Consider the following 27,859-nt stretch of genomic DNA (forward strand, 5'->3'; position numbering starts at 1 on the left):
TGAGTTTGATATTATTCAGATTGAGCTATGTGGTCGATAATTTTGTCTATTTTTTGAGAGAGTGCATCCAGAAAATCGATTTTTCTCCTGCCTCCACTCTATGACCTTGAACGCATGTGGAGCTTAAAAAAAGCTGTAGCGAAATGATTCTCAACGCAATATCAATCGTCAGTATGCGGCTATTGGGTAAGCAAGCATTTTAACTATACTTCAGAATAAATGAAATACTTTGAATCTGCATGGTAAAATCTACAATAATTTGAAACTACCCTTTTGTTTTAAATATAATAAGTGGGTCTTGAAAAAAAGAAAGTATGAAAGATGGTTCCCGCGATTTTGAAGCAAAGTTACAAAATACACTTGAACAAATTCTCACCGTGTCCAGGGTGATTTTGAGCACAAACTAATTTCTTCAGGGGTGCATCTAAGTATTAGGGACTCAGCCATCATTCGTTCGCCATCGTTTTCAATTCAGTTTGCGTATTTACCAGTTGTTTATTTATTTAATGCAGGCGTGTTACTCTTACTAGCAGCATGTTGTTGCCCGTGTCTATCCCTGCGGTGCTACAACTATACCGAAGATTCTGGGTCTGAGCCGGACAGTGTTTTGGTAGTTTGTCCAGCTGGACTTGTATGCATGGCGATAGTACGAGTAGAAGTTCTCGAGAAGTATAATCCGTCCCTCAAAAATATCACTAATACTGCTGATTGGGGAACGAAGAGTAAAGTTGGAAAAGAAGAGCCGAAATTGCTTGTAACTCGAGACAGCATTTATCACCAGAGTAAGTGATTTTGGTATAAATGTTACTATTTCAGAACGCTTTTTAAAATTTAAAAGCTAGTTTCAGGTAAAAAAGATCTCTCAAGGTTGATTGAAGCTTTAAGATAGCATGCAAACTTTGTTCTAAAGATAGATATATTAATTAATTTTTTCTGTTCCAACTTTTTGCAACTTTGTATAGGCATGCAATATCGATGTTTCAGACAACCTTGAGACATGCTGTCTGTCCGTAAAAGCAGCTCTTTCATGCAAAGTTTTGCCAAAATGTACAGTTGCAGAAAGTTGGAAAAGAGAAAATTAATTAAAAAGAGGAAATGATCTAATTCCGAATTTTTTTATGGAAAAGCTAATTATTCAGACAGAAAATATGTCTCAAGGCCATCTATAAATTGAAGTTTGCAAGCAAAGATTGCTCAAAATTGGCAGATTGCTCTTTTTTATTATTTCTGTCTGTTCCAAATTTTTGCTGCTGATATAATTAGTTGCAAAAAGTTCGGACAGACAGAAATAATTAAAAAGAGCAACTGTCTAGACATCAACGGAAATTAAAACTGAAATAAACATAACGTAGAAAGTTCATAAAGCAGAGTTACGGATCTACTTAACAATCCCCCTTTCAAGAAAGGGGAGGAGATCGTTACTAAGGTTACTTGCAGCAAACTGTCGACCAATCAGAATGCAGCAAAATCCGAACTTACATACAATGCTCTTGTGCGAAATTACTGTTTTTACTTACAGGGGTGGAGATTCTTTAGTAGATACAATAGGGGGATTGTTAAGTAGATCCGAGTTTCGCTCAAAACCTATAACCACGGCGGGCAATTGCATCCGAAGCGTCGAAATATTTTATAGTAAAACCTGGATGCTCATAGCAGTATTTAAAAATTAGGCTTGCATAATCATCGGATAATTGACAATCTCGCATTGTGAATTTGGTCTGACAAAAAATTCAAGGTTGTTCGGCTTCAGATTTTGCATGCAAAAAAGCGTCGAAAATCACTGATTGCTCATTTTTATTAATTCTGTCTGTCCGAACTTTTTGCTACTAATTATAATTTTGAAAAGTTTTGTTGTCTGAAAAATCAAAGTTGCATGCAAAACTCTGTGAAAATGGCAATATTGCTCTGTTTTTTAATAAGTCTGTCTATTCGAGCTTTTTGCAACTCTATGCAGACCAAATTTGTCTCTCAAGGTTGTCTGAGAAATAAAAGTTGCATGCAAAACCCTTTGAAAATGGAAAGTTTGCTCTGTTTTTTAATAAGTCTGTCTATTCGAGCTTTTGGCAACTGTATAGGTCGATTCTTCTTTTCAAGTAATTTTGTCTGTTCCAGTATTTTGATACGTATTAAACTGATTTTATGGATCTTGGGCACAGATTTTTTTTTTTGGTTAATGGCAAGCTCGAAATGGGAAGTTGAGTATTTACAGGTATGAGCGTGTCTCAATTGTTTAGTGGAATAAGCATGCAATGAAACGAAACAACTACAAACAACAAATTCCATGCCTAGAAAAACTTAAAACTTTTAGCAAACCGATTCGCGCTATCATTTAACTTCAAATATTTCAATATTTCAGTGCTGGATAAGCTTAAACTTAAATTTTTAGCAAATTGAAACAGTCTATGAAACAACTTTAAAAATTTCAACGTTTCATCGGTTGAATGGCTTCAATAGAAAATATTTTTCGTTATCTGATTCCATTCCAAAAATAACTTACTATTCAAAAAATAACTTAAAATAACAGAACCAGTTCGCTTTATGAAATAACTTGAAATAGTTCAAAGTTTCATCGTTTCAATAGCTCGCTAAGAAAATTTTTATTATTTCACCAACTGATAAGCCCAATGAAACATTCTGAAATTCTTGAATAGCTTCCAAAGGACAATGATTCGGCCGATGAACCACCTTGAAGTTTTTCAGAATTTTGTCGCTTGAATTGTTTTAATAGAAAAACTTCGCCGTCCGATTTGTTCGATAAAAGAACTTGAAGTATTTCAAAGTTTGATAGCGTCAATAGCTTTCTGAGAAAAACGTTTTTCGCGAACCTATTCGTTCTATGAAATTCAAAACTTTTCAAACCGGTTTACGATGTGGCTTAACTTGAAATAGTTCGAAGTCGTATTGCTTGAATAGCTTGATCGAAACGACCTAATTTTTGCGAGCCGATTGATGATTGGAGACGGGCTTGCTAGTTTATTTCTTAAATATTTTTAGAATTGATACTTCGACTTAGTATATCTTTATCTTTAATGTAAAAAAGAGAAGCCGGTTGCTCTGCAAATGGCAGAGAAAGTTCAGATCTCAGTTATTTCAAAGCAAACCCGAAAAAACTTTAATTCCTTTTTTCAAAGTTCTTTTTTCCAGATTATTCATTTTTTCAAATTTAGGCTGTCAGAAGAAAATGTTGCTGTTACCGTCTCACAACCCCATCTCACAATTGCAAGCCCGTCTAAATTCCATGCAAATAAAAGATTCAAGCCACTCTGTTTTGAAGCGACAATCCGTGACACTCTACCCGATTAATCGATAGAACAAAAACTTGACCGATTTTGAAAATCTACAAACTTTTTATAGCCGATATTCTTGCAACCGGCTTCTTTTTCAGATTAAAGATATACTTAGGTGATATATGTATGAAACATGTGGACCTCATTTTATACCAATATCGTTTTCCGATTGCGAAATGCGATTGATCGGGAGCGGTGGTGAAGTTGTTGCGTCTCCGACTTTCAATCGATAGGTCGGATGTTCGAGGCCCACCGTGATCCGTGCTCGTTGCTTGAGGCTGAGGAAACATAACCCAGCCCAGAAAAATAAACAAAAAAATTGTAGTTCCTAACCAGGGTCACAACTGCAGTTCTCTGTGAAGAGCTGAACTGCTAGTATGTTTTCCCCACGAATAAACCGTCTACAGTTTCATTAGTGGAAGACTTCTTTAAGATGTGCCATTAATTTTATAGCATTTTTAGGTCCATACTTATTGTATCTCTCTGTTTAGTGTGTTTTACAACTCAATTATATAAGTGTTCGAATCCTTACTCTGCATGCCAGCGGATTAATAATTCGAAGTTAGAACTTGCCCTCTGCTGCTGCGACCATGGATTGGATGGCTGCAATAGGGCCAGCAATATTGTCATCTACGCCAGTCAGTTAAAAATTCCCGCCAAACCAAAAGGTTAGCCACTTTTTTTGTTCTTGCCAGATATGTAAACTGAAATTCTACGAAGGGTGTAAAAATTCTTTAGACCTTTTCAATAGTTGCTAAAATCTGGGCTGGATTTTTTCATGTTTTTTTAAAATCAAAACTCGCATGGTTCAACTTATGAGAAAGTGTAGAAGAGCCAAGTAAACTTTTTAAGCTTCACTAAACTAATGCTTGATTATGCAGCAAAGCAGAGATTTTGATCATACCCCCAGGAATCCCTCACAGGCGAATCCTATGGGTCTCTTGTTGAGTAAGTATCTCAATTAACGCTTACCCGTAGCAGTGATGATACCTATTCATGACATGCATTGTCAATCACGTGGTTTATTGAAATTTTATTGTAATTTCATGCAAAAATGGATTAATAGAATAGAATTAAGAGAGTTGAGCTCATTTAAGACAGCCATAGCTCAAGTTAACTTTCAATAATTAACATCCGGGTGACGTCTTTTGCCAGTTAACTAAAAACAGCTCCGTCTTCAAACCGAGCATGGAGAAATCGTTTTTTTTTTCAAAATCGTTTTTTTGTCTTCCAGATGCTGAAGGAGGTTCGGGTGACCGAACAGAAGGTGGCAGGGGATTGGGTCACTTGGGACTGGTGCTTCTGGTGACACTGGTTCCGGCTACCCTGATAGGAGTAGTAGCTGTGCTCACTTTCCTCTTCACATCCTGCAAATATACTAAACTCATCCATCTGGTAATTAAACAGGCATTAAATGAACAAGTTGTTGTCATGATCTGCCAACTTCGTTTCAAGGCACAAGTTTTGTTTCATAACATGGCTTAAGTTAACTTATTGAAGAACGATAAGGAATACCAAGAACATCAAATAAGTGAAGTAATCGCGAGTTTCATGTAGTAGTGTTTATTAGTGTTAACAAAAAGTATTTTTGACATGGCTTACAATTTTTCGAATTCATCGAGATTGCGGTTTTTTGGGTTTGATAAAAAGTAAGTGTTTGCTGATTCAGTTATAATTCTCGATTAGTTGCCGTTCGATTTTTTTAGCAGTAGTTAAAAAATAAAAGGCAAAGCTGTCAAATTATTTTATCAGATGAATCTATTATATATCTAGATGCGTTTGCCTGTCTCCCCTTGTTTAAGCTATATCAAATGGCTTATATTTAAGCTTTCAGAAACAAACGATAATTTGCATGTTTAAACTTCATCATATGCAATACTAAAGAAACATTTCAGTCCAAGACAAGGCAGTGTAAAGCAAGGTAGCACAGGGCGAGAAGGGTCAAGGCAGAGCATGGCGAGCAGAAGCAAGGCCGGGTAAAGCAGCGCAAGGCGGGGCAGGGCGAGGATGGAAAAGAAAGGTAGGGTAGTGCAACGCAGGGTAGGGCAGCGCAAGGCAAAGAACTTTAGAAAAAAGAGGGGCAGCGCAAGTGGAAGGCAGGATAGCGCAGCGCATGGCACGGCAGAACGAGGTGAGGCAAGGCAACTACGCATTGACGGCATTGAAGAGTTTCCCAATAAATCTCCCGCTGAATTAATTGACTGTGAACATGCTGCTGTCTCGGCAGTTTTCGATCACTCATCATAAACAACCCAAATCAGCGATGTTACACGCCTAGGCAAGCTCAACAAAGATAAAGGCAGACCCCGCACCCTTCTCGTGACACTGAACAGTGCTTACGATGTTCGAAAAATCCTCGTCAAATCTTTATACCTCAAGCTTCGAAAAACGTGTTTTGATTTCACGCGGGCTCAGCAAGGCCGACCGTGAGTAAGAGAATGCGTGCCTGTACAAGCGACGGGAGCTGCTGTTAAGTGGAACCAATTCTTCACGTCTCAAATTGCGATCTTTAAAGCTGTACTTTGACGACAACCCAGTCGATGTGAGTGATGCTAAACTTGATGATAATAATATTGGCAGCAGAACCGATTGACTACAGTCCCTGCAAGTTCTGGTTTTTAACGTTCGCAGTCTTGTCTCAATTGACAGAAGAACTTCTTTCGCGAGTTCCGTTATTTTATCCATGCCAAACATTCTCTGCCTCTCTGAAACCTGGTTAACGTCCGATTTCAATGACGACGAATGTCAATTTCCTCAGTTTTGTTTATATCGCAGTGAACGACCGGCACACAACGGAGTTTGCAATCATGGTGGTGTTCTCATTGGTATAGCCAGTTGCCTTCTACATTCCCCATTACGGCTAAATGTAAATGATAATATGGACGTAATAGCTTGTCGAGTTACCCTCACAAGCTTCTCTTCGCTCTTGGTTTGCATCTACAATCTTCCTGCTAATAGTTCGTATCGATGGAGCTTAGATAAATGGGAATCTATCTTTCCAGAACTCACGAGAGTTAAATTACCTGTAGACTTAATCTTGATAACTGGTGATGCCAACCTGCCTGGAAATGATTGGGACATACTCAGTTCTGACGATGCTTATGAATCGCATATCGTTAGGCTTCTCGACAGATTCAACCTGTTGCAAGTAGTTGATTTCAACACAACGTCTTCGAAGTTGCTAGATGTTTTTGCTGTCTCCTCTCCAGACCCTATCATCTCAGTGAGCATTGATGATACTGTCCTTAGTTCCTCTACGTTTTCTGATCAGAATCCCATCTCTATCGCAATTTCCGTGTCATACAAAGAACCAGTTTTAGCACCTATGCAGCGCTTCAGCTTTGCACATGCCGACTATGCTAGTCTCTCCGCCTTGATATCCGAGTTTCCTCTCGTTGGAAAGTGCTGGTCGAATCCGAATGTGTTGCTGGAGGAATGGCATTTATGGTTGCGTGCACTGATGTTACGCTGTATTCCTTTCAAGAAGTCGTCACCAGAATCGGCCCACCTGATGAAGTAACTGACAATTTTAAAGAAGAAAGGCGCGGTCAAACCATCATGTTCCATTTTTCAGAAGATACAGAACTCGGAAGCAGTTTTGTCAAATGTTCTCCAAACTGACAAAGCCGATTACGAGTTCGAGAAATGCATATTTGACTCATTATTTGTGTTTGTGTTCGAGAAATGCATATTTGATTCATTATTTGTGTTTGTGTACGATCGCATTCCTTCATGTCAATTTGGCTTCCAGAAGCGGAAATCGCCTGTATTACAACTTCTGATCTTCATTGACAACATCTATAAAGGCGTGTTGAACACTGATAATGTTGTTGAAACAGTGTATTTAGACTTCTCAAAAGCCTTTGACAAAATCAATCACAGTATTCTTATCCAGAAGCTTCAGCATCTAGGCGTAAGAGGAAGTCTGCTGAAAATAATCAAGAGTTATTTATCTGGTCGGAAACAATATGTTCTGATATGCGAAGCAACATCCGGTTTCCTGTTAGTCACTAGTGGAGTTCCCCAAGGATCCATCATTGGTCCTATTTTATTTCTAATCTACGTGATCGACATAACCGATGGCTTGTTGTCTCTACCCTTCTTATTCGCTGATGATACCAAGTTACTGTCAATTCGCGATAAAAGCTGTACTTCACTTCTCCAACAAGATCTACGACTCTTGGAAACGTGGTGCGACTCGAACGATATGGTTTTCAACATCGATAAGTGTCACCTCCTCTCCTTCACGAAAAACTGCCCCAGCTCTCTGATTTTGTATGACGAAGAACTGAAAACTGTCTCGCCCGAAAAAGACCTCGGAATTATCATTTCGACCAGTTTGAAGTGGAGCGAGCATATCACATATATCTGAGGCAAATCCAATCCAGTGCTCTCAATGTTGAAGAGAAATTCTACTAGACGTCTCCACTGGCACCAAAGATTGAACATGTACAAGTCGATGGTGCTTCCCATTCTTTCTTATGGCTGTTGCGTCTGGAGTCCATCAAAAGCGGACATGAAAAGTCTCGAACAGGTGCGACGAAGAGCGACTGACTGGATCTTAGAATATCCTGAGTTGAAATACAAGCAGCGTCTCTATGCTCTCAATATTCTTCCTTTATCCATATATTACCAGATCTGTGACCTCCTGATGCTCTCCCAACTTCTGAGCAGAAAATACAATGTGTCGCTAAATAACCACCTGACTCCCTATATTCAAAATTACACAAGAATTTCAGAGAAGCAGATATTCAATCTACCAGATATGAAGCTCGAGACCGGCCGTGGTAACTTTTGGTAAAGGACCCCGCGATTATTTAACAAACTACAACCCTACGTCAATGTTCTTGACGACGTGGGCCTCAAGAAAAGACTCGTTGCTTTTTTTCTGGAGCTGGTTTGACACAAACTTTGATATAAACAAACCATGTACTTGGATTTTCGCTTGCAGCTGCGCAAACTGCCGGGAAACTTATCCCGAAATATGAAAGTTTTTGCAATATTCGTGAATCCGTTATCATTTTTTTCTCCAGTGTTGGTTGATTAAGAAATTTGCAATGGATTGATACTCTGATAAATCCAATTTTTGGTTATGCTTGGAAAAGGTGTAATGAGTACAAGTTTTGATGATTTGAGTGGTCATGTGTTGAGTTGTCTGACGTGGATCACCCTCCTATAGAAGTTTTTGAATAGAATCTCGGGATCGCGCATGTACTAGTTGAACAAGATGACAGGACTATAGAATGACCTAAAAAGACTCTACAATCAGACGAGGTTTTCCTTAATTGTAATCTCAGTCAATTGAGTGTTAAAGCTAAGGAATTTTTGCAAAAGTACTGTCTGATTGCATTCCGTTCAAAGTGAAAATTGTGAGGGAATTCAAGTTTGAAATTATTGTTCCAACGATTTGAAAAATGCTGAGGAAATTTGTATTCGGGTGTGTTTTAATTTTATTTGTCTTGTTTTCTACGCAAAATCAGGTAACACAGTTAGTCAAAATGAAGACAAACTGCACTACCGAGCAGAATGGGCGCAAAAACGTAATCGAATTCTGTTTTTAAAACGGCATTTAAATTTCTAGGTTTTCCAGAGAAGTAACAAAAATAAATATTGATCCAGTGTTCTCGAATTGGGTGATCCAGTTTTTTCAAATTGACTTAATTGTCAAATGTGAGTTTCTTCTGGTGTACATTCCGTCCTGCTTAAAACTACGAATATAATGCGTATATACTCAAGAAAATAGCAGACCCGTTAAAAATGTTGCAGAAATTTGGGTTAGACCCCAAATGCTTTGTATACTTAACAATTCGAAAAAATATTCCTTTTCAGAAATGCTGCAATGAATCAAAATTTTACTCAAAAAGAGAATATAAAGGAATTGTTTGTTGTCATAAAGTGGGCATATACCTTCTTTGCTGTTTTTTTTAGCTTTGTATCTGATATTATTTTTTTAGCTTTGTAACCTTTTTCTCCCGACACTGAGAAATGTTTCGAAGATAATTCAATGTCGATAGCTTTGAATAGAAAGGGCTTTATTATGATGCATCAGTCCACCCCATCTGAAGTCTATATGGGGCACTTTTTTGCAGAAAATGAAACACATCTGAAGACAGTTTCTGCCCATTTTAAGAGTTCTGAACAACAAGTACTAAATCGCTCGTGGAGGCAATATTTTTCTCTTATATTCTTCGTAGCGTCCGTAGTAATCCAGGGTTATAACGCAGCTCTCGCTTCTTTTGTTTTGCCTTTACGAGAATGAGTGCTCTAATTTTATTCATCTGTTTGAACTTGTGAGCATTGAGTCAACTTTTTTCGAATCCATTTGTCAATAAAAGTGCTTGTTTTGTTCAACTGGTGTGTGCTTAAGGGTTGTCGACTTAGTGGTCAAATCGCTGTTTTTTTCGTGGCTTAAGAAACGTCCACTTTGTTTTTCCGAGAGGCACTTGAAAGTTAAAAAAAATGTATAAAGTATTTTTTGGGCCAACTGTTGTCTGCTCAAATTTTGTCGTTTTAGTGGCCACATCACTGATTCTGCTTGCGCCGCTAGCAACTTTGGCTGCATAAGCAAGTGCAAGTGTTGTTCATTTCAGTTTCAGGGACGGATTTGGAAGATATAAATTTTTTTTAGAAAATCTTTTTTTTTCCGTTTCAACTGGCGTGTACACAAAGATTGTCGGCTTAGTGGCCAAATCACTGTTGTTTTGATGCTCTAAGCAAATTTCACTGTAGTTTTTCAGAGAGGCTTGAAAGATTTTGAAAACTTTTTTTTTGGCTGAACTTGTGTCTGCTCAAAGGTTGTCAGTTTTGTTTCCTCTTCGTAAGCTTTGTTCTGCTGCTAAAATAATATTCAATTGTCTGGAATGTTTGCCTAGAAATTCTCATATCGAGACAAACGAATTTTTTCTATATTTGATGTATCGTAAGACGTAGCTCCGCTTCGTCTGTGTTAAATTCTATTTTTTCTTGTGAAGACTCTTATATAGGTCGTGATGATTATTTTTTATCGTTCACGCCAGTTTTTTTTTTCAGCATTTTGACTCATGGTTTATGTATCCTTAGCTATTGCAAGGATAAGCAAGCTTTTAACTGGGTACTATACTTTTTTCTCCGTAATTAACTTTGGTCACAGAATAGCACAGAATAATAAATTTTGGAATGATAAATATCAAGATATGATCATTTTCTTGAAAATTCAATTGAAAGTACCTCATATATCTAGTCAAGGTAATAGATTGGGGCAGTAAAAATTTTTTCCATTAATTTTATTGAAAAAGTTTTGATTTTTCGGATTCGTGGTTTTTGGCCTAGTTCAATTTCTGTTTTTTCTTAAATGTCATTTCTATTATCTGGTACTTACTTTGATCAACCTTATTTGTAAAGCAGGGATTTTTTTTATGTTATTTGTTTAAATTGAAAGTTCTGTATTTTGTCATTGTACCATGTTTGATTATGAACAACTTTTTTTTAAACTTTTTTTTCGACTAATTGGTTTCAGCTGATGTTGCATCGGCTTAGTCAACTTATATTTTGTAATTTTGACGGAAAAAATTCCTGTTCGACAAAAGAAGGTAATATAAAAATGTATGGGGTTGAGTTTTTTGTTTTTAATTTTTTGAGACATTTTCGAAATTTTTTCCAAATTTCAACAAAATTTTGTGTTCAGTAGAAAACTACTGTGCCGAAATTCAAAAATAAGGCGTATTAATTAAAAGAGTACGTACTCTGTGTGTCTATAATACCCTTATCTATGTCTTACTTTACCCTACTGTCGACAGCCTTCGAAAAAGTATGTGGGGGGAATATTTGACCCATTATTTTGGATTTTTTTCGGTTTTTCAAAAACTACTCTCCCAAATCTGAAATTTTTAGTTCAATGGATAGAACGCATTGTAGGAACCTCACCTGCATAGAGGACTACGCCCATTTTTTTTACAGAAAGTTAGGGCCCTCGGAGACGTCAATAATTGGTTTTTGTACCGTCTTTTGACTTTTTTTCGACAATTGGTTCAATCGAAACAGCAGATTTTGTGAATCTCTTCTGCTCAAGTGGCTACGCCCAATTGTTTTTTTTTACACAAAAAGGTATTATTCTCAGAACAGTCAATATTTTAATTCTCTGATTTTTTTATTTTTGACTTTTATTGAAATCCGGTTTTGGTAATGGTCACGACCTACATTTCGGAAGGTTTTTGAACTTTTGACCGATTTTTTTAAGGAAATGTTTGATTTTCATAGACACTATCCTATCAAGTTTGATTATTTCAATCGAAAGAACCGGTTGCGAGAATTTTTCTTACAGCGGCGGCTCCTTATTTTTTGTGAGGAAAATTTCATGTATTTGGAAAGGTTGCAATTTCTTAAAAAATTTTTAGTAGAGAAGAAACTAAGGTTTCGGGCAAAGTCCAATTTTTGAATTTACCCATTTCATCCCGCATAAGTAAAACAAATTCTAAAATTATCAAACAGTTAACTCGAAGTTTGACTGGCCCCTAGTTTTCTTTTAATTGATTATACGAACGGTTAGGATCCGTTAGTTTTTTTCAACATTTATTTTTTTAACTATTATGTTTTTTCTTCAAATGTTTTGCTGTATGGCAATTAATGCGAAGCTCAGCTTCGCTTCGTGTTTTTAGTTCAATTTACCTTGATTTGTTAAAATGAGGACAAATCGCACTCTACGAATACGAGAGCGAAAATAGCGCAAAAAAAATGTCAACGTCATTTAGCTTTGAAATGGAATTTATTTTTAGGTTTTCCAGCGCAGTAATGAATTTAATTTTGATCCAAATGTATCGAATTGGGTTAGTTTTATCAATAAAGTGTCAATCATAAATTGTTCCTGAAATTCAATAGTTTTAATGCCATATATTTTTTCTTTAAGCTCGAAACTTTAAAATTTTGAAAAACAATCATTTTTTCATTCTCTTTGCATTTATTGACAATTTCCATCTGGCTGTTGGCTAGACTTTTGATTTTTGAGAGATTTTTTTTCTTTCTGGTGAATCTTAGGTTCTTTTTCAACAGCTTGTGAAATAGCTTTGCTTAACTACTTTTGCTTTTGAACCAGAACTGTAAAAATGTACATAAGCTTAAGTATGGGGTTCACACTGGAAGAATTTCTGTTATATGTAGATGTAATGTGCTCAATTTTCACTGTATGTTCAGTTGCGCGGCACTAGTGATCAGTTGAACTCGACTAATTCTAACCGTGGCTGCATGCTGGCCAGTGGCGACGCAAACAGGGACAAAGGCGAGGCTAATATGTACCATGAGGGAGCAACATGTCACCTTACTCGCGAAGCTGCAGGCTCTTCGGGTACAAGTACACACCTTTAATTTTTTTCCAAGTTTGTTTTGCCAATTGTATCCTGGTTTATTAGTTAAAAGTTCTGTGGCGCCTTTTTTTTCTTGTTGCAGAACTAAAAATCAATAAAATCGAAAATTGTTTTGAATCATTCCGAAAAGCAAAAGCAACTTCCGCCATGTCTGTTTATTTTATTTATACAACACTTTGACTTAGTTTTCATTTATCCAACAAAAACACGAAACAAGGTAGAAATGAGTTGCTTTCATGTAGGCTTCGCGTGCGCATTTTTTCAATCTTGTGCCGAAAACTGATTTTTGTTGCGATTTATTATAGTAGGCTTAAGATTGCCACAAATCAGTTGTTCAAAATTGGGAAAAATTGCTTGAAATCTGGTGTAATTTGCTTTATCTAGGTACAGGGACAGATGGTAATGCAATGGGCTTGTTGAATGAAAACCAGAAGTTTCTACGGTCTCTAGATCTCTCAGAGTGCCCTCTGATTGGTCAGGGCAAATTCGGCAGTGTGTACAAACTGCAGCACAGCTTCATGGGCGAAAAACAAGTGGCTGTGAAAGTGTTCTACGTATCAGTTAGTCACACTATTTTTTTACATCCACTGGCTTGCGTTGGATTTTTTCCACAGGGGCTGGGTTTTCGCAAAACTAGTATTCAATCTAAATTTGAGGGACTGTCTTCCAAATATTGATTATACTTACACAAGCAAAGCTGGTGTAATAGTATGAACCCTCTTGTTTTCCAACCTAAGTCGCAAGTATTAGTGTTCATTTTGAAAGCGTTCATTTTGATCAATAACCAGCTACTAAGTACAGCCAATGTTAAGGGTATTCACACAGACTATCATATTACAAATAGCACTTTAGCTTATAGGTATCATGGATCTGTAGCGTAGAGGTACGGAAGGAGACTCGCAACAAAATAACAGGGTTCAAACCTGGGCAGGTTCGGATGTTTTTAATGAACTTTTTCGGAATTTGTATACTAGGTAAATTGCGTCCGCTCTATAAGATAAGGCATGCTGGCTGGTAATTTTTTTTTCTAATTGACTGGTACTGCTAATGCTTCGTAATTGGCTCGCGTAACTTAGCAATTATGTAGACACATAATTGGCGTGCGTCACTTGTAGACTCAAAGTTTTACTCTTTCAGTTTTTCCCAGTAGCGTTATCGGTCATATTTTTGCTTGTGTACGCGAAGTGCAACTTCGCCTCTGTGTTAAAAAATTACGAAAGGGCGACATTTAGCAAAAATTATCGTGGAAATTAATAATATTGCTCGGTTGGCGATTTATTGTTTTCGTTCCGACAACTGGAAAAGGGCGGGAAATATTTGAGGATTAGGTTATGTTTCGTCCGCTCAACTGTAGTATGTCAACGAAAACCCATAGGATTTTAAATGTGGTATCATTTTACAGCCCTATTAGTCGTGGTTTAGATTTTAAAATTTGTCTTGAGTGTCGAAACTTAGTAGTTTGATTATTTCACGTATTAGACTAATATAGTGGAAAGTTGATGTGGCTGACCCCCTCGCTTAATTCGAATTTTTACTACAGTTTTAAACGTTTTTTTTTTTTAGTATTTTTACCTGTCATTTTTGCCATTTTTTACCTAGTTCAAATGTTTTTCTTTTTAGAATTGATTTTTCTCCCATAAGAGAGCTAGCGAGCAGATTGCTATAGTATTACTCAATTTTTTTACAACCAAAGTAGTAAATACATTGATTTCGGTGTCTCTTTTGCTTTAATTACGATCTGTTCTCCGCTTTATTAGTAGGCTAGTCTTGGCTGGCCGTTTTTCGAGCGGCCGTATCGCAGATGGAAGGACCTGAGATTCCTAATTCACTACTCGTACTTTCAATGCCGAGCTTAGAATAAGTGAACTAGCATCTGTAGCTGCTTAATTGTTGGCTAGTATTAGGAATGTTACAATGGCTCATGGCGCAGATGCGAGAGCGTGAGACTCAAAATATCGAGATCGCAGATTCAAATCCGGCTCATTGCTTCTTATATTTACTTTTCTTATTTAGCTTTTTAAAGCTGTTTTTTTTGTCTTTTTCTCGCTTGTGTAAATCAATCTGGTTGAAACATTGTTTAAATGACTTGCATAGTATCTGACTCGCATAGTTATCTTCGTTGTTTCAACAATACCACTGAGAGTGACCGGAAGGAATTATTGAGGTACCTTTGAGCTTCGGAGGGAATCCAATGCGATATCTTATAAACGCTCTCTTTGGATTCATAAAACTAATAGCACTTCCGACTCAAATTTAGGAAAAGAATGGACTACTCATGTCAGCAACCTTTTTTTTACCTACAAATCTTTGAGCGGCTGATTTATAGGTTTTGAGGGTATACTATAATTTTCCAGATTTAGCATCACTTTTAAGTGCTAAAAAACAAAGCTCAGGAAATTATTTAGGCCAGGTGTTTGTGCGATGTTTTTAAAATTAATGAACGTAGTGAAGACTCTTTTATAGGTTTTGCTGATTTTTTTCAGGAAAAAGTCTTTAAATTATATTGCAATTAGGTATGATGCATTTTTTGAGTTTAATTGAAATGCATCTGCTGAAAGTGGCCTAAATAGCACCCTCCAAATACGAACGTGGAAATGGCGCGAAAAAACTTGAGCGATTTCTAGTTTCGAAAGTGAATTTACTTAATAGATTTCTAGCAGAATAAAAACTTCAAGTGTTGATCCAGTTTTCTCAAGTTGGGTTAATGTTATCAAAAAAGCACCAATCATAAATCCCTCTAGAAATTCAAAGAGCTTAAAGGACATCTATTTTTTTCTTTGAAATTAGATTTAATCAAAAATTGCTACACTCTCAAGTATTAAGACTGGAATTGAGAAATTACACATCCCAATAAGAAAAGTTCAAATTGATTTCAAATAAATCGAAATATATATAGTTTCAAAAGTGTTCTTTAACTTCTAGAATTGCCAATCGATAAATATTCGATCGATAAATACTTACATATCGATCAAGTTTTCTCTAAATTGGTTATTTTTTATCAAAAAAGCGTCAAAGAGCACAAGATGATCTATTAATTCATAGAACTTCAAAGTTGAGAAGTGCCTAAAAATGATCACCCAATTTATTTTCGGTTGCTTTGCGTTGTTGAACTTTTTTCCAGCCGTTTTTTTTCGATACGTTTTTGAAACGATGAGAGTGTTAGAAACATTCCGTGCTTCTTGCATAGCAACTGTCTACTCTTGCTCTCGTGTATTTCCAGGACAGGGCTTCGTGGCAAAAAGAGGTGGACATCTTTTCCCTGGCTGAAGTGCAACATCACCTGGGAGTGCTCCGCTTCCTGGCTGCAGACGACAGAGGAGTGGACGGATGCTGGCTGGTCACTCAGTACCACCCCAGGGGATCCCTCTACGACTACCTGTCATCACATCACGCCATATCTCCACAGGCTATAATACGCGTAGCCGGTAAGTCATCTCAACTCACGCTTCTGATTTCAAAAGAAGACTTGGCTTCCTTTATTAGGTTTGTGCAATTATTTCGATTTTACGGCAAATTTTGTTTCTAGGTTTGAAATATATTAGTAGCTGTAATTTTTTTAAACACAAGAAGAAGAAGTTAAATTTGAATCTAGATGAAAACCAAAATTTTCCATGGTCTAAAAACTTAACAATTAATTTATATTTATTTTTGATTTATTACTATTGAGAGATAAATATGTAATTTTCGAGTAAATTGGTTAACCCGAAGCATATGTAAAAAGGCAGTTAGCAGTTATAAGGCTTCTGTTTTAGTTAGCAGTTATAAGCTACTGCTAGTGCGTGCAATATACTGGTTTATGTGTTTGTGTGTGGTTTATGTGTAATGTGCAGAGTCTTTCTTCGGTGGGCTGGCATTTCTGCACGACGGGATGAGTGGGGGAGTGCGGGTGGCCCACCGCGACATCAAGAGCAGAAATATGCTGCTGAAGGAGGACTTCACCTGCTGCATTTGTGACTTCGGACTGGCCATGCAGCTCAGACCAGACCAGGAGATAGGCTACACTCACAGTCAGGTAAATCCACCCCTAATCCACTTGCAAATTTGATATATAACTTGATATATAACAAGAAATATTAGTCAGATTTACAGGCAGTATAGAAATTGAACATTTTTGGCCAAAGACAATTAATTAAATAATTGCCCAAAAACCATCATGTAAGAAAACTTGAATGATTTCCAAGACAGTTTTCCGTTAGATATTTGGCTTGGGTCCCTCTTAAATTGGCTCTGAAAAAAAATAATTTAGATTCATGAACGTAGTTAATACACTCTTACATAGCTCTTTTTGAAGAAAAGTTTGTTTACGCTAAAATTTGATTTTTCGCGCTTTGAAGCTTTTAAAATTCGCTTCAATTCCTTTGCTGAAAGGAAGACAAACTCCACTGTCGAACAGCACAAGTTTCAAGGTCACGAAAAATGTGATCGACTTCTAGTTTCGAAAATGAAATTTAATTTCAATTATTTCGTTTTTTTTTTTCAATTATTTTTTTTTTGAAATTTTTGAAAATATAGTTTTTTCTTGTTTCATTTCCTTCATGACTTTTTTCTAACTGTCTCTTGGCTATGTTTCATTTTTTTTTGACTTGGAGTCAATTATTTTTGCGAAAAGTTGCTCCCATAATTGGTAATCATTATGCAGTAAAATACCTTTGCTAAAAATATATTTTTAGCGTATTGGATATTGCAGAAAACGGTGTAAACGAAATTATTTGTTCTGTAATGCTAATAGAGTTTTGCTGATGGTCTGTAATCACGCAAAAAACGAAGAGGTAGAATTCTACGATCGAATAATAAACTTGCCGATGATTGAAATTTGGACAATCTGTAACGGCCCAGCTGAGTTGTTTTTCAGAAGTAATGTAGATTTTCTGATATCTTATTCAGAATCACAGTTGAATATTGTGAATGGCTGGGTATTAGACAATTTATTAGCATTGGTCTGATAGTTTGATATCCTGTGTCATTGTTAATGGCTGGGTACTAGACAATTTGTTAGCATTGGTCTCATTGTTTGATGTCCTGTGCCATTTTTTTAAAACTGATTATGTTAGTTGGTTATTAATATGGATGATTAAACTTCCTTAACTTCCCTTATAATTTGATCCCAACTTGAAATATTTGTTGTTCTGATTTGAAGTATTGTAGATTGAAATAGCTCAATAAATAAGCGATATTTTTTCCAAACTCTCTACACTGGCTAGTTTTTTTACCGTTACTCAGCAGTATGTTATCATCTGCAAATTGTATAGTCTCACAATTGACCGTTTTGTACATATCATTGACATATAAATCTAATAAAAGGGGTCCTAGAGCTGTATCTTAAGCAACTCATCTTACGACCGTGAGCCAATCTGATTTTTTTCCATTTGAGACATTTTTATGATTTCTGCTTGTCAGATAACTCTGAAGGTTTATGGCAGTTGAGTCAAAGCCTAAGGATTCCAATTTTTCTAAAAGAAAATTATGATCAATTGAGTCGAAAGCCTTAGATAAATGAAGAAGATCACCAGTTACCTGCGTCTTTGTATCGACTTTTGATCTAATTTTTTGTTTAAAACAAGAGCATTATTTGGTCGAAAACCTTTTTTTCGAAATCCAAATTGATGTTTACAAAATTTCAGTATGTGAGATAAGAAAATTGCAGATCCGCTACTTTCGTTACTTATTCATCCATTCAACGTTCATTTTATAGATTGTTAGTAAGCTATAAGGTTAGAACGCTAAAAACTAAGTTACTCTTTATGGGCTAATTTTAAACTATTTTCAAATTGATTTTTTGACTGGCTACCATTGGTAAACAATCCCCAACCCCTTCGTTTACAGGCCATTTTTTGAAAATTTAAATTATGGGTCGTTTTGAAAAACTGATTTTTACCTTTCATTTTTTTCAAACCATTCGAATTTTTGTTTTCATGTACAAAATAAGGTTTAAGGGGTGTTAAAAACAGTAATCTAGTTATATTGTTCTTATTGGTTGAAGGATTGTGCAATGATTTATCGACCGTTAATGAGTATAAAACATCTCTAGCTTTTAAAGCGAGGCTGGTCGATATAATTAGCCTTTGTTAGCTCTGGGGGTTTTCAATTGTCAATGAATGTAGTGAAGGCAGTTATATATAGGTCGTGATGATTTTTTCAGAAAAAGTCTACAATTTTTTCACACCAATTTTGATCTTATGCTCTTTTTGATTTAATTTTTAAAATAATTCAAGTTCTTTTGCTCTCCAATTACGAAAGAGAAAAAGGCGTAAAATTATGATCGACTTTTATTTTCGAAAGTTATTTTGAATTTCAGATTTCCCATCAATATGATAAGCTTATATATTGTTTCTCTTTTCTCAAATTGGGTTAGTTTTCTCTAAATAAAATGTTTCTGATTATCAATTAGTGAAATATTTAAATTCAAAGAGCATTTAGGCCATATATTTCTTTTTTTGAAGCTCGAAAGTTAAAAAAACATTCGAAAAACTCATTGACATTTTTCCTACTGGCGGTTGGCTTGGTTCACAATTTGGTTTTCCAAGTAATTTTTTTTATTCATGTCGAACTGTCAATGTTGAATATGAATTATGTTAGGTCAAAGCTGAAATATATTTGTGTGTGTGTGTGTGTGTGTGTGTGTGTGTGTGTGCGTGCGTGTGTGTGTGTCGTTTGAACGGCAATAAAATGTAGATTTTTTAAAAATAAATTTTTCGTGTCGGTTGTGGTGTAAAATTTCAAAGTTGTAAAAATTGATCGCTCCAACTATTATTAGACAACAATTTTTTATGGCTTGTTTTGTTTTCGGTTCAATTGGCTGTTTTTTCATCTGAGTGGCCGCTCGGTAAACAAAAGTTTTCAACTATTTTTTTTGCATTTTGATTTCTCCCATTTTTTATTCACTAGCTTGCAATGCTACGCTTGCTCATTATTGCATGCGATACAAATCTTCGCCTCGCCTCTATGTAAATAGTTGATTTGTACAACCCGATTTTCAGATCGTTAGTTTAGTTTTTTCAACGCATGTTTTTTGCAACACAACATTTTGGTGTCATTGGCCTTGAAAAAGTATACCTTGAATGAAAAACGTAAGAATTTTAAATTTTTTTTAAAAATTTTTAAATAGGGATGGGAACTTGCTTCGCTACTTGCACAGCGGACTGCGGTCGAATAGTAGACAACTTTTATTTCATACCCGTCAAAAAGTAGACAAATTCAAGTATTGGCAAATCAGAGTGGAGAAAGAAAAACAACCTCATGCAAGAATAAAAAAATATTTATTTCGTACTTTTGTTCGATTCTGATTGGTTAATACAGATTTTGTCTATTTCATGACGTGTATACTTGATGGTTTGTCTATTTTTTTGTTTAGCTTTGCACAGCGACCGGCTTTCATTGTTGGAGTTTGCTTAATGTTACCTGCTTGTCGAATGTGGCTATTCTTGGGAAATCCTGCGGCCGATTTTTTTAAAACTCATAATACGACAATTAAAATGAAACTTTTTGAATTAGTTTTTTATCGGGGTGGAAATTCTTTAACAGGTACTGTGGAAGGAATTTATAACAAAATTGTTTGCGTTCCTGTTCTTGAGATTTTAGACACTTCAAGTTTGGAAGTCTTATTTGTAATATTTTGTTTCAACTTTCTAATTGTTTGTACTCGAAGTGGTTTTCTTTTTTTTTAAATCCAATTTTTTAACTAGCTGTTCTTTACGGTAGTTTTTTATACCATTTGAAAATTTTAGAGGTCCTACGCTGATCTTTGGCGGTTTCACGGGTATTGACCTTTGTAAAATTGCCACTAGGGGATAATTAACGCACGAGATCTATCGTGCTATTAATGCGTAAGCGGCGGTTTTTCTTTTCATTTGGTTAACTAGCACCCGGCCAAGCTCCTGTTGTTCAATCATGAGTCTTTTTTCTTCGGGGTGAGAGATGCCATCCATTTTGCCGCAGCCGGTCGGTCTCACTTTGAGGCGGATGACACTGCGACCCCTCCAACTGGAAGCGGCGATAGAATCCGACTGGAAAGTCATTCCAAGTTGATCTTATTGATACAAGCCGCTCAATACGCTTTTTTACAGGGTGTGTGCGGGGGAGATTTATTTCGATTTTTTTTTAATTCGTCAAGTTTTTGAATCAAATTGTTTCAAAGAGCAGTCGGAACCTTCGGGGTTTGCCCTGATATGGGGGGTCTTGTTCTGTTCCTTGCTGCAAATAGATTCAGATGTTCTGAATGAGCATTAGAGCTATTCCATGACACCAGTTTTTGCCAACAGAAAATCGACGTCTCTAGCCAATATTAGTTCTAATAACCGTTCTTCACTGTCCTTTATTTATGATTTGGAGAAAAAAATTCTTTCTTTTTATAGGTTATTAATAAACTTTTCCAAGTCGTTTTGAGTGCACATCCAGATCCAACGAGAGTAAATTAAAATGAGGAACGCTTTTCCAGTTAAAGTTCCGAATTTTCAGAAACATTATTTTCTCGAAGTATATAAATTTTCCATATTTTTAATGAGCAATGAACGTAGTGAGTACTCTTGTATAGGTCTGCTAATTTTTTTTCAGGAAAAAGTCTTAAAATTTGTTTTTCATTGATTAGTCTATGCATGCTTACCACTCTTTTTGATTGTGATTGGTATGGTATATTCACAAGTCTAAGTTGTTAGCCCAGTTCATTAACTGTTGACATTGTGCGACCAAATTCTTTTCCAACTATTAGCATACCAAACAAAAGCAATATTGAAAATGCTAAACAAAATAAGCAGAGTGGTCTCTAGGTAATATAATATTTTTTGGTCATCGATATTTCCCCCATTTGATTGTGCCCCTAATGTTAGCTTCAATAAGGGGATGTAGCTCAGATGGTAGAGCGCTCGCTTAGCATGCGAGAGGTACGGGGATGGATGCACCTCATCTCCAAGTCGTAGGATTTTATGATGCACGAAGTACGAAATTAGTCCACCAATAATTACTTTCATGGAGAGTATTTCTCGGTCTCAGTTTTACCAATTCATACTGCAAAAAGCTTTTTTCTTGCTTTTGTCTCATTTTTCCCAATGTTTTTCTCGGTTTTACTTCTAAAACTTTTTCCGAAAGGTAAGGCATGTTATGTTGTACATGGAAGTTGAAACTGTGGATTCGCAACATAAGAAGCATTTGTGGAAAAGTGGGTTAGGGGTTTTATTTGGAAGCGTCTAGCGACGTACCAGTTTCCATCAGCGGTGTCAAAACGCTGATGCAAACTACCTTTCTTGCAATTGTTTATATGTTGGTTTTCCAGGTTCCTTTTTACTGGAATGGTCTTACTTGGAACTCGCTGTTTCAGGTGGGCACTCGGAGATACATGGCACCTGAGGTGTTGGAGGGCGCCATCATCTTCACAGCCGAGGCATTCCTCAGGATAGACGTGTATGCGGCTGCACTTGTCTTGTGGGAACTGCTCTCATGTACAAACATTCTGGGTCAGTACTAGAAAACCGCTTGAATTATTTGAATAAATTAGGAATACATTATCACCTGATTAGATCAGGAATTAAGAGGGGTCTTATGCACTAAACGGGTCTTATGTCCAAAATCAAATTTTCTACATCGTTAGCTGGAAATTATGCGATTAAATATGATAATTTTAGCCAATAAAATTCAAGTTAGACGGTCAGGCATTCCGATCAACCTTTCCAGCAGATAAAAATATTAGCCGAAATTTCCGAAAAGATGGAACTTTGTAAAATAATCAAATTAATTTTGAGTTACTTGTGAAACCTTGCACAGACAAGGAAAACTTAATAAAACGGCTTGACAAAAAAATTCAAATTAATAATTCGGCTAATAATTTTATCTGCTTGAAACGGCAGAATATTAATTATTTCATTTGAAATGGCAGAAAATGTCGATGGAACTTGATTGGCTAATTAGCCAATCAAATTCAACCACAATAATTTCAGTTCAAGAGATGTAGAAATAATGATTTTGGGCCGTTTAGTGCATAACACCATTAAGAGTTGTTGAAGAGTTTTTCTGTACAAATTTTTTATTTATTTAGAATTTTTTTTATTTTTGAAGAGTTTTTTTATTTGATCACAAATTTGAATATAATGTTTTTTTTTGCCAACAACGAATTTTGCAAAACAATATATAATGTAATTTAAGCTGGTATAAAAACATATCTGTATCTTTGAATTTACAAATAGCATGTGTTATTGGGTTGTAATAGCATGTTTTGTGTAGAGAAGAGATTGTACCGAGTGCCGTTTGAGGCTGAGCTCGGCCCCTCCCCCACAGCCGAGCAGATCAATGTGTTTGTGGCAGAGAGACGTCTCAGACCCACGATACCACCACAGTGCATACAGCATCCGGTTGGTGAATTTGTAATCATAACAGCATTCGGTTGCTGTGCAAGTAGCACATTTCTATTCCCTCCACTGTTATCATTCGGATGGAACTCAGTTTATTTATTCGTTATTTATGAAGTGTACCTCTAGCTAGCTCTTTTAAATGCAGGGTAGAAGTCTAGTGGGCCAATTGAGTTCCCTTTGTCTGTCCTTTCCATCTGGAGTTTTCACTTTTTGAATTTAGTTTGAGTTGATTTTATAATAAATAGCATATTTTGCTAGCACTGTTGGATAAATGAATTCTGTTTTTCTTTTTAGCATTATCATTAGTAAAAACTTAGTAGAAAAAAAAACAAGACAGCTCGTATATCAGGGCAAGCCCTGAATTTTCTGACTGTCCCTTAATTCATATCGAATAATTTTTGCGAAAAGAAATTTTTGAAAACCTAATAAACTTTGGACAATATCAAGTTGTGAAATTAATACAACCGATCCAAATAGCTAGCCTCAATTCAATTTGGAACGATTTTGTTGTGCGGGATAGTTCGCCACGCATAAAATAATTCGCGATACGCTCTCAGCAATATGAATACATTTTTCAGAGCGCGCATAATTTAGTACAGAACATGGCCGATTTGGCAATTTTCAAGCCCCCAGAACTTAACAAAAAAAATCGGATGTAAAATTTTTTTTAAAATTTGAACTCACGAAGTCGATATCGTCAATGGGGTATAGAAAATTTTCTCTTAGAGAGTGGGAACAATAATACCCAAAAATTTTGAAATTTCCTATTTTTCAGAATCTAAAAAAAACTTTGTCCCCAGATAACAATGAAAAAACAATAAATCCCCAAATTGCCATGTTCCTTTCAAGTTTTCAGATTGCTTTGTATCTATTCGCTAAGTTTGACTCTGAATAGTTAAAACTTCAGACCAGTTTTCCTCGACACTGGGACAATTTGTTTCTTGTTCCGACTTTCGTAACGAAAGTAACGGAATATTTGTGCTCGGGTGGTTTTTTTTCTTCAGCCAAATTTTAACTTTTTAACTAGCTTTTCTTAACCAGGCTTTTTAAATTTCGTCCTTTTTGGGGGTTTAAAGATTGTCATTTTGGGCAATTTGGGACAATTAACGCGCGATTTGTTTCGCGCTACTAACGCGTAAGCGGAGATTTAATCCGTCTTAGAAATCGTTCCAAATTGGTTGAAAGAAGCTTATTTGCCATAATTGATTTATTAGAAAGAGCGAAATTTATCATTTTGAACTTTATATGGCGTGTGGGGGGATGATTAGAGAAAACATTTTTTCATTTTGTTTTATAACATTTAATTTTTTCATGTTAATATTGATCCATAGATCTAGGAGGCAGTCGGAAAATTCAGCGCTTCAGTCTGATACGAGCAGTCTCGTTTGTTTAAGAGTCGAATATTATAGTTCAGACTCTTATGTAGATCGCGATGATTTTGTTTTCTTTTTTTTTCACGGCTCAAATTTTTTTTCGCTGTTTGATTTTTGATTTATTTTTAAGTTCAGTTCATTTTTATTGTTAAAGGAATGCAAATTCCACTATCAAACAGCAAAAGTGTAAAGGTCACGAAAAACGTGATCCACTTCTAGTTTCGAAAGTACAAGCTTTTGAGATTTCCCAGCGGAAGAAAATTTTACGTAATAGTTAATTCTCAAACTGGGTTAATTTTATCAAAAAAGTGCCAATTATAAATTGTGCTCGAAGTTCCCAGAGTTTTAAAGCCATGTAGTTTTATTTAGGATTTCAAGAGTTGTTTTTTTTCTGTTTCCTTGCGTTCATTGACTCTTTTTCAACTCTCTTTTAGCTATGTTTATTGGAATTCTAATCATGACCAATAGGGCTTGAGTATGATGTCACACTACGAGCTTTTCTCGAGGAAGTCAAAATCGGGCGATCAAACCCCACTTTATTCCCTAGTTTTTTTCCAGTCTTTTTCATTGACTTGGTCAGAACAAATGTTTCTGTGAACATTTTCTTCATTTTAAAATTCTCGAAAATTAATCTACAGACTGAGTGAAATCCATCTGGGAGAATTAGAACCTCGTGGCAGTCTACAATGTGTGAATGAATGAACCAATGAATGGTATGTTTTTTTTTGTGTTGAAGATGTTGAGTGTGGTGTGTGAGACAGTTGAAGAGTGTTGGGATCAGGACTGTGAAGCCAGACTGTCTGCAGTGTGTGTCCAGCAGAGACTCCACAGACTCATTCAGTCACTGTCCTCATCCTCCTCTCCTCACTCCCCCTCCTTCAACTCCCCCCAACAGCGTCTTCCTGCAGACACACTCCACCCGACTGAGCTACCGCCCCCACCCCTGACATTCCCACAACAACAACAACAGGTTAAATGATACAATAGTTGGCACAACACAGACTCAATCTAGCAATGCATAAAATGTTCATGAGATAAAGTATCAAAACCCTTGTCAAAAACTTAAATATTATGACTAAGTTTGTGGATTCTAGTAAGGGGACTGAAAAAACGACGTTTGATTTTTTGTCCTATTTTTTTACATGATAGTCATGACATGAATCGCGACACTTTTTCTGTCAAATTGTTTCTGTCACGCGTCACTTTTTCTGTCAAATTGTTTAAAATACAAGAAGTTAATCAGCATATTCAGGCTATCGACAATGCTGTTCATGTAAATACATGTTAAAATCATAAGTTGTTGTCGTTGCACCTGCTAATGTATCGTTTCTGCCGACAGCAGTCAACACAAGAACACGGGGCACAAGCAGAGTTACAGACGCCCACTGAACACCATGTGCAGATGCTGCATCCTCACAACATCCATGCCAGCTGTGTCTAGACACCGTCTTCAAGTTATGAAACACACTCAACAAAACCTGATACTGCATCAAATTTTACCCAACCTGGACATATTACAGACTCATTTTTATGCTGATACAGTATTATGACAAATATTAGAACATGAGCCCAGACAACAAAACAACTGGATTAAATGAGCAATCCATCTGAAACCCAAAAAAAAACCCAAATTCAGATTGATTATGTTGAAAACGTTTAAACATAAGCGATGGTTTTTGACAGCAAGCTGCTGCCGAAATCGAAACATATATGACTAATTAATAGCGGAGGATCTCACAAATAAAAGATGCTTACTGATTTGGAAGCAAATTTCAATGGATATTCCGAGTTGATAAAAAAAACTAAAAATACGTCATTGCAACATCGAGGAACAAGCCAGATATTTAAACTGGATATTGGTGGTGATGTAGAAGTACTCTGTGGATTAAAGAAGTTTACTGAAATGGCGATCTCGGTGAAATAGTGGTTCGATTTCATACATATGAAACAGTCGATTTTTTCTTTTACTTCGTACAAAACAAATTAAATTCATCGTCGTGCATCTTGTAGAAAACGCGAAAATTGAATTGAAATAATGAGGATGTTGATTGTCTGTGATGCGAGATGACCATATAAAACTGGTGATTGTATTATTAAATTAGGAGTTCCTGTTCTGGCAAAGTAGATAGTCATAAGTTTTCTGGCTTCCTTTTAATCATACGTTTTCTGGCTGCCTTTTAAGTCGGCAATAGATGAGAACATCGGACCATTTTGTGTTTTAAAAAGAGTGAACTACTCCGATTCAAATTGTAGCATTGTAATTGAATAAATCGGTATTGAAATTGGCCGAGTGGGCATAGGACGAAATCACTGGCGTCTGAAACTTGACCCTTAAAATAATGTCTAAATTATGACCCTTGCGTGGTTTGAATAGTTTGAAATTCATTTTTCTAAATTGGTCCGCCGAATTTAAACCGTTTATGCAAGGCCATAGCGAATGGGTACGGTGCGCGGCTGTTAATTCGAGGGTCGTGAATTGGTATCGCACTCCCCCTGTCCCCAACCCACCCCACGCCCAAGAAAGCCCTGCAGGTGGTAGAGATGAAGAGATGACGGACAATAAACAATGTATGGTCATCTCAATAAATATTGATATGATGTAGTACCTTGTACTTGTACTATTTCTTGTTTTACTCCTTGTGTTAGCTTACTAGTCGCTTTTGTTACTTAAATAAACCTGCTGTAGTAACCCTGTCCTCCTATCCATTTTCCTCTCACCTCTTCTCACCATGCAATAGCTGTCCCTTTTACACTGAGGGTGACCAAACACGGCTGAACAGGGCATCTTGCCATGACAACAAAATAGTATTAACGGAAGTAGCTTGTTAAGACTTAGAAAGGTTAACAAAGGTATTTAAAACATAAGGTTGCTAAGGTGTAATGAAAGAGTAAATTGCATAAAAAGTTCAAAAATTGTTGTCCCAAAAATTTTATTATTCTTATAATATCACTCGAAACGTACTGATCTTAAATCATAAGCCTAACTTTTGAACAATGCAGACGTTAAAAGCGAGTGTTCAAAGAAGTTTGGTTAACCCCGCTGCTTTATTTTTTTCATTTTTAAGGGAGGTATGTGACTCGGTTCAATTTATTGCTCTCCCACTTACCATTTCGCTGTGACTGTCTCAGATTATAAAAACTCTTTCTCGCTCATTTTCATCTCTCAATCCTTTCTGATTCCCGCATACATCAGTGCTTCTCTGCGCCTGTTTTCTTTTACCTAACTTAGCTCAGCCCTCCTCCTCTTTTGTTAAGATTTATTCTAATCTGTTCCGTAGTTAAATTTTGTTCACTTGTCTTTTCAAGCTCCACTTTTTCTGCTGAAACCTAAGAAATATGAGGTGGAATGAAGCAGTTTGAGCGCAAGAGACTCAGACTCGAGATTGTTTTTTATACTGTGGAAGTTGTCTAGGTTTTATAAACCCCTTTTCAATATCTAGTCAAGTTATTGAGTCAATTATGTGCGCGAGAAAGCCAGTGCGCGTGATTCTTAGTAGCAAAAAAACGACCTGAAGACACTTATTTAG

The 27,859-nt window shown here is 36.3% G+C and overlaps 1 protein-coding gene across 2 annotated transcripts; it reads left to right on the forward strand.

Annotated features, from left to right (window-relative positions):
* LOC134851332 (activin receptor type-1-like) lies at positions 1-25,945 on the forward strand. Of its 2 annotated transcripts, none has more exons than XM_063867368.1 (12): positions 1-186; positions 513-782; positions 3,779-3,955; positions 4,522-4,682; positions 12,453-12,609; positions 13,007-13,182; positions 15,843-16,047; positions 16,453-16,634; positions 21,933-22,068; positions 22,832-22,959; positions 25,069-25,302; positions 25,672-25,945. In XM_063867368.1, the coding sequence occupies exons 1-12, from the start codon at positions 144-146 to the stop codon at positions 25,771-25,773; spliced, it is 1,971 nt and encodes a 656-aa protein (XP_063723438.1). In that variant the 5' UTR covers positions 1-143; the 3' UTR covers positions 25,774-25,945. The 2 variants fall into 2 exon arrangements, with proteins under 2 accessions (XP_063723438.1, XP_063723439.1); XM_063867369.1 differs by having other exon boundaries at positions 12,453-12,603.
* Positions 25,946-27,859: the final 1,914 nt, after the last annotated feature.

This window comes from Symsagittifera roscoffensis, chromosome 7, assembly GCF_963678635.1.
Source record: "Symsagittifera roscoffensis chromosome 7, txSymRosc1.1, whole genome shotgun sequence".
Lineage (NCBI taxonomy): Eukaryota > Metazoa > Xenacoelomorpha > Acoela > Convolutidae > Symsagittifera > Symsagittifera roscoffensis.